Source organism: Lytechinus variegatus, chromosome 10, assembly GCF_018143015.1.
Source record: "Lytechinus variegatus isolate NC3 chromosome 10, Lvar_3.0, whole genome shotgun sequence".
NCBI lineage: Eukaryota > Metazoa > Echinodermata > Echinoidea > Temnopleuroida > Toxopneustidae > Lytechinus > Lytechinus variegatus.
Genome location: NC_054749.1, coordinates 14,193,364 through 14,205,393, shown reverse-complemented (window position 1 = coordinate 14,205,393; position 12,030 = coordinate 14,193,364). Strand labels below are relative to the sequence as shown.

The window sequence follows — 12,030 nt, the reverse complement described above, 5'->3', positions numbered from 1 at the left end:
TTTCCGCTTTTTTATTGTTAATTTCATTCAGTTTAATCAATGTTGAGCAATAAATTTTCTGCATAATTATTGTATGATTTTGTGAATTTATATTGGTTATAAATGGTTATTTTTTTGTTACTGAATATGAATATTTTAAACATGACATTTTGTACGATTATTTGTATTATAAAAATGGATAATTATTTGACTTTTGTGAACAGTGGTTTGTTAATATTGAATTGTTATATTTTACAATGTATCGTACACACTTTGATTTTAAACTGAATGATTAAAAAATATTATTACAAACAAAAATTCAATAGCTCTGATCGGAATGGAGTTGGATTCGTTGGTGGACCGTTGTATTAATCCGTCAATTTCTTCTTCTTCATTTGATATGGAAATCCTTTTATTTCAGGCTGACTTCTCTTCGCCTTTTAAAACAAAGGAGTGATGTAAGATCGTATTACCGGTACATCATTTTTTGTACGGACTAGCTCTTTCACATTTCATAAATGATCTATTTACTACATATAAGCATGGAACTACTACAACCAACACGTCATCTTCAGTATTAATCGTTCCTTCAATGTCAACAAAAACATGGTGAAAGTTCATTTGCCTTTGTTTATCGAACAATCTACCCTTGAAACTATTGATATAGTAGACAATTCAAAACGGCTCTAAAAAGTACTGATTGAAAATGTGAATAAATTCAGCAAAGTAAAACCAATCACACGTCTTCTTTTCTTTATATTCTCAAGTGCCGTAGAGACGTATATGTGCTATATAAAAAACTTATTCCTTATCTTAATACTTGTCTGCTTGGCACAATGCATTAACTTAAAAAAAAGTAGGCCTCTTATTGGAAAACAGAATCCACCAAAATGCAATGCTTTTATAATTACGTAAATTCCTCAAAAAAAAAAATAGAATGAAAAAGTATCTCATATTTTAGATTTTTTTTAAATACGTGAGCAGATTAGAAGCAGGTGAGAGGAGATACGACCTAATTTTCTGCATTCGCATTGCTCGTCTATGACAGTGTTCATTTAATCCTCTTAGGCTGAAATAAGATCAGTCTGCACTGATCATCGCAGTTGATATTAAAGTGGCTAGTATCTGCATGTCTACAACAATATTGCAGAGTATGTGTGTGTGTGTTAATTTTTTATTATATGGGTATAGTAAGTTGGTAGTAGTTGGAAACTTTACTGCATTGAACAAAGAAATACAGTATTGTCAGAATATATCTCAAATTGTTAAGAAGCTGCTCTATTAATAGCATAACCATGGTGACACGTCAATGTTTTGGACCGAGGCGTGAAACATTTACAAAATTTATTTTGAATGTGGGGAAATGTATCGTTTGATATTAGTATGTAGAAATATAATTGTATTTAATCAAGAAACATAGCATCTCAAATTTCTAGGATGCTGCTCGTTTTCTAACATTAGACTAACGCGGGACTAAAGCAGGATATGCCAAGATATTGCCTGTTATAAAGTAAGGGCCAATATTTACGAATCGTTAAAAATAGAAGATTTTACAACTGGTTGAGTTGTATTAGTTGTTGTTACTTACAAAGCATCATTTTGTAGAGATCTAACGAAGACCAGTCCATTGACTGGTATAACTTTGGTCCATAACTCCTTGCAAAGTCTAATAGTTAATGGAGATTTATTAATCAATCTTGTAATTGATGCACTGATCGGAAGTGCGCTCTAAAAAATGAAGTGCTAATTCAGCTCTTAAAGAGCGTGTATAGTGACTGCACTTCGGAGTGCTGATTTGTCTAATTCAAATTTGAACTAGACAAATCAGCACTCCGAAGTGCAGTCACTATACACGCTCTTTAAGAGCTTAATCAGCACTTCATTTTTTAGAGTGTGCCTTATGATTTATGAAAACAATTGTTTTTTAATACTAGGTATAATGATATCATGGCAACCCACTATATCAAAACTATGACATTATCTGATATGATTTTAAATACCTACCTGAACATTCGCATATTTTCTTTAAGAATCGGAACTATAACTTTAAACGCAGTCCGCGATTCTTCGTGTACATTTAGACCAAAATGCTTTCCCAATAACCCCATTCAACGTCATTCATTCGTACATTAGTCTTAATGGTGTCGTGTATATGAGTTCCAGTGTCCCTTTGATGTTTATATCACAGAGGTCTTCTCCAGGATTTCCCAAAACGATATATATCGCTCTTATTAGCGCGGTATTGGGAAAAGATTGAGTGCGTTCCCTCGTGTTGAAAGGGAAAAGCCCGCCAAAACGAAAAGTGCAATGTCTGTCTCTTTGAGGTCGTCTGCAATTGCCACATGTTGCAAAATGTCAATAGAAAGTAATTCACAGGGGCAGTATGGGACGTGTTTAATGTTATTTACGTAAGATTTGGCCGAGGATTATCTACTTAGGGGGAAATTGTAAATTTCGAAATTGCATTGGAAAAGACGTGGGCCGTATGATTTGATCTTGGCTTAGTTTTGGATGTTTTTGTGAATTGCACAGAGAGCAATATCGTACAATATTTGATCCTGATTAGGTAATTCAGAGCTATTTTATGTAGAAGTCACCCGGTTTGTTATTTGTTTTCGATGATTTTGAAATTTACATAACTCTTATAAATAAGAGTTATGCACCAAAGAGGCAATCGCATTTCTCAATTCGATTCGTTGATGAAGAGTTAAGAGAATAAATTGTCTATTTTCCGATATATTTTTGATCTGTAGGCATATAAGCTTTTATGATAAGTATAAGAACTGTGATAAACATTTACTGGACGTTTTATGTTGGCTCTGAAAATAATAATTAATCGGATGATAAAAACTTGTTTTACTATATGATACTGTTCCTTAAAGGACAAGTCCACCCCAACAAAAACTTGATTTGAATAAAAAGAGAAAAAATCAACAAGCATAACACTGAAAATTTCATCAAAATCGGATGTAAAATAAGAAAGTTATGGCACTTTAAAGTTTCGCTTATTTTCAACAAAATAGTTATATGAACGAGCCAGTTACAACCGAATGAGAGAGTTGATGACATCACTCACTCACTATATCTTTTGTATTTTATTATATGAAATATTAAATATTTTTATTTTCTCGTCATTGTCATGTGAAATGAAGGTTCATTCCTCCCTGAACACGTGGAATTCCATCATTTTAACACTTTGTGCTTCAGGCAAGGAGGTCCTAATCGTCAAATTCGTAAAAATTGAAATATTGTATAATTCAAACAATAAAAAACAAAAGAAATAGTGAGTGAGTGACATCATCGACTCTCTCATTTGGATGTAACTGGCTCGTTCATATAACTATTCTGTTGAAAATAAGCGAAACTTTGAAATGTCATAACTTTCTTATTTTACATCCGAATTTTATGAAATTTTCAGCATTGTGCTTGTCTGATTTTTCTCTATTGATTCAAATCATCATTTTTCTGAGGTGGATCTTATGAAATAAAGATGTAAATATAATCTGGTTAAGAAAAAAAACTCAATAATTCACAAACTTACGACAAAGCTTTTTTTGAGAACGAATCCCCCATAACGTGTATCTGACCTACAAACACAGACTAATCAATTGATATTTAACAATGGAGCTTTGAAATCAAATATAACTCTGATATCAATATTTGCATTTTTTTAAAAAGACGGTGTTATTTTACACCACCCATTGCACACGGATGAAATATCAGTTACTTTCACTTAGCAAACAGCAAAATGTCTCATAGCTCTACATGCTATTTATTCGTTTCATTTGCTTATTTATTCATATATTTATCGTTTTATTACATATTTACCTGTATTGGGAAATGGTTCATACCTTATGAAGACCGTATACGAACGATTTCATACCATATGTTGCTGTGTATGAAAATGGTTTGTTCGGCGATCGAAAAGGTATTTGTGACCGTTGCATTACTTGTAGGCATGTGACCTAATTTTGATTATGATAGTGATATTAACCAACCAAGTATTAAGTGAGGCGATCTTTGATCTTTGCATATTACACAACTGAAGGCGAGTGCATACAAGCTCAAAATTCTCCATAAATATTAAATGTTCGCATGAATCCAAAATGAGTTCGAGTCTGTGATGATTTCGTATGAGAGAAAAAAATACTGAATGCTTAGTTTTGGAGCTATAGTAGACAAGTAACTTTTCAAGTGCGACCTTTTTTGCCATTTTTGTTTTGCTTTGTTGCGGTCTCCTTAATGTAATGATACACCCCTTAGATTTATAAATTTCTTCATTTAATCGTTAAGAATTGAAATTTGAGACCCTTGAAGTTTGTTTCTGAAAAAGAAAACATGGCAATCATGGTAGAACATTTTTCCTGATATATACTTTGCTTTATCCGATAAACATGTGTAAAAAGTTTGGTTCTTTTCTTTCATTCGTAGGCACATACAACATTGTTATTTTATGAATGATTGAACAAGGACAATAGAATAACGTAGAAGAATGAAATTCAGATCAGCGCGTCCAAAGAGCTATTTTAGTTGGTTTCTAGGCCATTTGATTAAGAAACTGTAGACCTATAGATCTTTCCAAGTAATGAATGACAACTGTCAAAATAAAAATATCACATTGGCGATCAAACATGTAGGTGTGAAGTGGAAAAAAAAAGAGAACGAGGAATGGTGAAAGAGAGAGAGAGAGAGGGAGAGCGAGTGTGAAATGAATAAATAAAGAGGAAATATATAGAGTAATCGAGATAATAAAGGAGAGTTGGTTTTCTGGATATCATGGTAACCCAATATCGTATGCAGACGACATGGAAAGATTTCCGTTTCCCGCCCTCATCCATCACAGCAAAGAGCAAAAGACAATATGATCACACGTGCATGCCAAGCGCAATGCAATGATTTACAGTAATTTCCCAGCTACTGAAACATAAATCGCTCTTGTTTGATGCCTTTCTTTTCCCCATTTCTTTCTTTTCGCTATTTTTCTTTTCATTTTCGCTTCGCATGTAGAAAGCATCGTGACGTAGCGGCAGTTGTGACTCTTTCCCTGAGATCAGTGGGTCGCGTTTTTGAATGCCTCCGCGAATACTTGTGTCTTTTGACTTGGTGTCGAATTCAATAAACATTTTGCCACTATCCTCTCAGGCGTTAAATGGATAGCTGATATGGTACATAACCAAACGATTCAGTCTTACTTCTTTATTTTGATATCAAATATGAATTCAACGGTTCACGCCCAGATGAGCAAAACAGATTGATAAATTGAAGATCAAAACCAGGTTGCGCCGAAAAAAGGGTCCAGATTTGTTCAAGAGACGACCACCCTATGGAAAAAAGTGGCTAATTAGCATAACTTTTGTGTTTTCTGTTAAGCTGTTTTTCGCGAAACTCTGCATGAAAGTTGATGCAGATTCACATGTGAGTTTTTGGGTAAATCGTTTCTGCAATGCATCAGTTGTTATTTCGCAATGAGAGTACAATCTCGAAATCAGAGAAGAGATGTCATTCTTACTAATAATGTTATGATTAAAACATATTCAGTGATCGTGATTTCTATTTCTAGCTTCGGGTCTACTCTTTTGTGGGACGCGCTGCATATTACGACCATATTCATATCTCCATTAGATAAACAACCTATTATAATACCATGTACAGGCAGTGGGTCAAATGCGTTTGTAGTGCTGGCAACGGCTTTAAGTGAAAACTCGAGAAGTGGTTTTCTTTTTATTAGTGCATATGAGAATCTTTTTGGGAATGAAAGCAACAATAATCTCTTTGTGGCTCGATACATGCATCTGACCTTGATTGCGCTTATAAAGTTTTCAATGATGATGCATTTGAATAATTGCAAAAACAATATGATACAAAGCTCCTTGAATGCTTCCACGGGATACTTTGATTCAAATTCCTTTCAAGGAACCAATGGTCTAGCTCCGGTGAATGTTTTCAGGGCTTGGTGCATCCAAGGAATTGACCCTACAGCTGTCGGGTATCCATTCACCTCACCTCATCTGGATTGAATGCGGCACAAGTTGGATCAATTTGTTGCTGACTGACATACCTCCACGCTGGGATTCGAACCTATGACCCTCTGTTTTCAAAGGCGAGAGTCAGAACAACCAGGGCCTCGTCTTAAAAATAGTTACGATTGATCCGATCAACCTCAGCTATATGGAAATCCATCAATGTCATGATTTCGACTACAGGAAATTCGCACAATGTCCTTTGTAAATAAAAATAAGCACACTGAAATTGCAAGAGAACATTGTAATATGCGTCATAATTATCTGGAAAATAGTTTTGAACAAACATGCAGTTTGGATGTTGATGCTGCTGGCTTTTCATAGTTGTGATTGATCGGATCAATCGTTACTTTTTGTAAAAAGGTACCCAAATCACATAAAAAAAAATAAATTAAGCTACATGCAATTAGACATTTATTTCACGCTCCTAAATGTTTGACTTTACATATAAGTATCTCTCATCGAATTTATTTCATTTTGCAATGAAACATGCAACTCATTGTAACAATTTTTTTCATTTCTTCTCTCTTTTCCTTGAATACAGGAGATGCTTTCATGCTTGTATACACTATAGACAACAAGGAGACTTTCCAAGAAGTGCTTCGTATACGACAGCAAATCATAGACACCAAGAGAGCCAAAGGCATCAAGTCAACTCCCATGGTACTCGCCGGAAACAAGGTCGATCGCGATGACTTCCGCGAAATCGACTTCGACGATGCTCGTCGTGCAGTTTCTTCCGCCAAACGGTGCTCGTGCCTGGAAGTGAGCGCCAAGGACAATATCAACATCGATTGCCTTTTCCATTCGCTCTTCGAGCACGCTAGACTACCAAGTGAAATGACGCCGTCGCTTCATCGAAAAGTCGGCGGCGGCGAGAACGCTGGCCCACCGGATCTTTCACCCAAGAGCAACCCAAGGGGAATCACACTGCGCAAGCGCATTAGTGACGCGTGTGGCGTCATCTCGCCCAACGCGCGTCGACCGAGTCTGCGCAGTGATCTCCTGCAGGTGCGCAACAACGCGCTTCGGAGTGTGAAGCGAGGCGATATGGACGAGGAAGAAGAACCCGCGGCTGAAGGTACAGGATTTAGAAAGAAACGTGGATGTATCATTCAATGACGGTGACGTCATCATTTTCATCTTTCCAAGTGCTTATATGTTTTTGAATGATAAATATATATATATAACTGATCGCCGTTTCTTTCCAGGTTTTTGCCTATCGCTCGTGAAAAAGACAAATCTTCCATTATGCAACTGATGATGTGATGCACCGAGACCAACAATATAACTGTTGAACTGGCCATGCTGGCTAAATGCTTTTGATATTTTTTTTCTACATAGATATAGGATTATGTGATTTATGATATATTAGGTAAAATATTGTTGTATATGCCTATATATAATTATAAAAGTGAGTTTAATGTGTGCAGCAGAAAATAGAGCTATAAAGGCGTTTCAAAAGTGCAATTTTTTGTGTAGGGAATATTAACACGGCATCCAACGCATTTTGTAGACATAGCTGCTTCTCTACGATGACCTTAACTATCAAAAGAGAAGCATTTTCGGCTACATTGGCCCGTATTCTGAAGTCTGTTTTAACTTAGACAATGGTTTGAGTCCGTAGTAAAACTATGAGAAGCTGAAAATGTCAAACTTTGTTACATGTTTACTGTATTATTTTCCCCTGCTCCAATGGCGATGATAACTATATTACATATCATTCCCACACAGTTATCAATGGTTGGAGTGCCGAATGTGCTGGTATTCCGAACCTCTACAATGTGAGATACTTGTATACTTAACAATTGGCTATCCATAGATAAAGCAAAACTTTAAACCAGATTATAATTTTAAACTCGAGTTCAGAGTACGGGCCTCTGTGTGCTAAAAATCGGTAAACGAGGAAGTATGGGTATATCTCCCCCATTTGATGGCTATGTGTGTGTGTGTGTGTGGGGGGGGGGTTCAGGGGCGCAAACATAATAAGCATACTATTAGTAAGGAAAGTAACAATGTATAGCACATTATAAACAGTGTCTCATTGAAATTCTCAAATTGGACTCGTTTGAATAAACTCAGTGAGGATTTCATATTTTGGGTATGAAGGTGATTTTAAATGACGAATATTATTCTCAGAAAAATCAGATGTATGAACTTCAGTTGCTTATATCAGAAGAACATCTCATATTCTTTTATCAGATGATAAAGTAATCGCATGAAATGCTTACCTATTAATTGAAAAATTTGAAAATCCATATCTGATTGTTACTTGTCACTCTTTTGAAAACAATGAGCATGCGCGAAGAAATTTCACTAATTCGTTAATGAAATTTTACGATTGATTTTTATCATATGTGTAAGAGGAACGGGGTCCTAGACAGCATTTCTGTCCATAGGCTTACTGGGTTGACTCTGAAAAAAAAGAAATATATAGTGGAACCTCGCTACTCTATGAATATTATTAAAAAAGGATGCTGCAGTCCACAAATACAATAAAAGAAAAAATACATATAAGGAGACTTGCAACAATTATTTTTTTTTATATATACGTGAGGATTCTTTTAAGGATAAAAGAGATTCGGTTGCATTGATCACTTTGCTCACAAAGGATTGGAATTCGAGATCGTTGTTGGATTAATATAGCTGCAGTAGGGATTTGGGACTTCCATAATTCGGGTGTCATATAGCATGATGTATTTCCCGGGTGTACTTATTTATTTCTTTGATTGGTGAAAGTCATGCAATCCTGGGCAAGGATCCCCCTAAAATAAAACGATTTTCCCATGAAAATAGAACCTGTGTACTCGTGATCAATTCTTCCTGTCCTTTTTTTTTATTTACTTTATGAAAATCCGTGAGTAACGACACGGAAACAATAATATTATTTGAATTATTTGCTTTTGTAGACTACAATCAAACTTAACCTGTAAGACACTAAGTAAAGAGCAATGGCAAGTTATTAAACATTTGAATGAAGATTGGTAAACATAAACTCATAAAAGGGAAATTCAATTTAAAAGGCGAAACCCAATTTCATTAAGGCATTTTAATTTGATCAAAAGAAACGAAATAAAGATGTAAAATAATGACATCATGTAAAGTGTCAATTTTATTCAATGTTATGGCAAAATGTGAATATCTTGCTCGAGTAAATTTCCGAAGGAATTTTGATGTTCTCTATGTTCAATACATTATCATCTATACTTCTTAAATAGTTGGGCAAAAAATGCCAAACTTTTAACCAACCCTGGGCAACATACTGTCCACACAACTATCGTTTAAAATCTGCCCAAAGTGGATAATAAAACTAATAATTGGGTAATAAATTTGCTCAATGGGATAACAATTGCCCAGAATATATATATATATATTTTTTACCAACATAATTACCCAACAGTGGACAGTCTACGTTCCCCAACATTTAAAGTGTGTACCGCTTTTAGTGGCATTTACATGCCTACCTACACAATCCATACCACTTTTTATCCAATCAATAACGGAACATGGCTGCCATAATATTCACTGAATTTGTATCATTCGAAGGACTTATCGATGTCATTATAGCCAGATTTCAGAAGGGTGAATAAACAGCTCCTACCAATTCATTCCGCTATCCGCATGTTTAATGAATACAAGGCTAATTTAGGACACGTTCTAGTGAATGTTTTGGTTATTGAATATTGGTTCTCATCATGATTATGATGGTCACGAAGCGGTGTCAGATCTGGGGAGCGTTTCATCAATATTTTCATCCGACAAGTTGTCAGATCTGACATCTTTCCTTGATTCTGATTGGCTAAGAGGTACTGTTCCTATGGTAACTGTCGGATAAACTCGTACTTGTCGGATAAAACGGCCGACAAGTCCTTTCATGAAAAGCCCCCCAGAATCGCAACTTCAAAACAACGTGAAGCAATGAGAAATATGCATGTCTACAGTTAAAGGCTTTGAAAGTGGATGGTAACCAATATGAATATTCTTAACTGCTGCAGAACTAGTTTTAACAAGCACTGACTGGTCTATGAGCGTTTTGGAGACACATCCCCATGGCAATAGCCTGTAGGATATTTTTTTAAAAATAGAATTGGGAAATTAGGTCAATGATTATTCAGTGATGACAATACTAAACATTCTCAACGAATTCTGTTACTGAAACTTTCTGCACCCTTTTTGTGTTTTACCTTCATTTTTGTTGCTAGAAACATGACCAACTGATGTTCTTTTTAATGACAGTTGCACATAATATTGCGTGTGCAGTACGCTGGTCTGACTTACGGGAAATGCCCTGAAATAACAATTAAATATGCTCTACTCCGGAAAGGGAAAAATATTTTTGATGATTCTAATTTTCGGCACATTCCGGGATTTCGTATCAAAATTAAAACCCGTCATTTCAAATTGAATCTTAATAGGATAAAATTGGCGCCATGATTTCTGAATAAGGTAACGGCATTTGATAGAGGTGATATCGAGCCTGTGATCCCCCAAGGAAATATATATATATAATGAATAAATAAATGGATAAGTAAATAAGAGCAAAATAACAATATAGTGTCCCACATTGAGAACAAAGAGTTAGGTTTAGACCAGGGGCGGCGGAACCGGGGGGGGGGGGGACAGGGAGGCAAGTGCCCAAAAAATTCCCCGTAAGAAAAATGCCCTTTTTCAAAATTGAGAATGCCCTTTCTTCCGAATGAAATGTGCCCTTTTTCAAAATGAATTACCCTTTTTGAAGTAAAACATAATATATTTTAGGTTAGAAAATCACAACATTTTTGGCTCGCGCTTCGCGCTCGAATCAATTATTGTTTATTAAGGTACTCATTCTGTTCCTGGTAACAATTAGTGCTTAGAATTTCCATTTTCAAGTGAGAAAAACGCAAATTTCTGGCTCGCGCTTCGCGCTCGCATCAATAATTGTTTAGTTAGTACTCTTCCTGTTCATACAAAATTCTAAGAATATCCAGTTTTCAGGTTGGAATATTACACATTTTTGGCTTGTGTTTTGTGCTCGCACCAATCATTGTTTGTTAAGGTAGTCATTATGTTTCTGGTTAAATAACATGCCTAGAATGTCCAGTTTTCTGGTTTGAATATCACAAATTTTCAGCTCGAGCTTCGCGCTCGCATTATTCGATTGGTGAGATATGTAGCCCGTTTCCTGTTTATTTTATGGTCAGTATATCAAAATTTCAGATCGCGCTTCGCGCTCGCGTTAATTCTTTAGTTAGATTCACATCCTTTTTCATGATAAAAAAAAACTGCTTGGAATGTTTACTTTTCATGTCTTATTACATGAAAAGTTTGAGCTCGTGATTCGCGCTCGAAACATCTCGCAAGGGTGCCCTTGTAACAATAATTAGGTCCATAATTGACCAAAAAGTAGATTTGATTTTTTTCCAAACCGCTCGATAGCGATAAAATAAATCCTAAATATATATCTTATCAATCAGAAATCACTTGAAATGAAACTTTGCTCAAATTAATTACTACAAAAAACACACAACTTCTTCACACAGATGATAATCTCATGGTGAAAATATCTGTTTGCACCAAAATTCCCCTTTAGGCATATTAGTGCCCTTTTTGGGCTTTGCCCCCTCCCCCAAACGAAAATAGGTTCATATTTGTCGTCACAGCCTGCCCCATGGAGCACCGCCCTGGCATTAGAACCTGATTTTTAAAAAAAATGTAATTTGTCCTAAAACTTATTCGTATAACGGAGCTTTTATGAAATACGCCGAAACATATATGCTATATTGAATGATTCATTCCGCCAAGGTCAAATTTACATGTAAATGATTCTGGAGGTGTGTACAATACTTAGGGATGATGCCGATTTCCATGCCCCTAGGCGGTCCTAGTGATGAGATGAAAATGTTGTGCAGCAAATTTGACTAATAATGATGTAAATATTGCCCCGCTCGTCCGCAAATAAATGCGATGCTAAGATACTCCCGGGTTCGGACGGTCCGCTGGAAAGTTGGGATATGCCCTCGGGATATGCATTTCTTCCAACGCCGCAGCT

The 12,030-nt window shown here is 35.7% G+C and overlaps 1 protein-coding gene across 1 annotated transcript; it reads left to right on the top strand.

Annotated features, from left to right (window-relative positions):
* The first annotated feature begins 6,481 nt into the window (after positions 1–6,481).
* On the top strand, positions 6,482–8,487 carry LOC121422856 (dexamethasone-induced Ras-related protein 1-like). The gene has a single exon (XM_041618077.1). It carries the CDS (start codon positions 6,489–6,491, stop codon positions 7,119–7,121), a length of 633 nt encoding a protein of 210 aa, XP_041474011.1. The 5' UTR covers positions 6,482–6,488; the 3' UTR covers positions 7,122–8,487.
* The last annotated feature ends 3,543 nt before the right edge of the window (positions 8,488–12,030 follow it).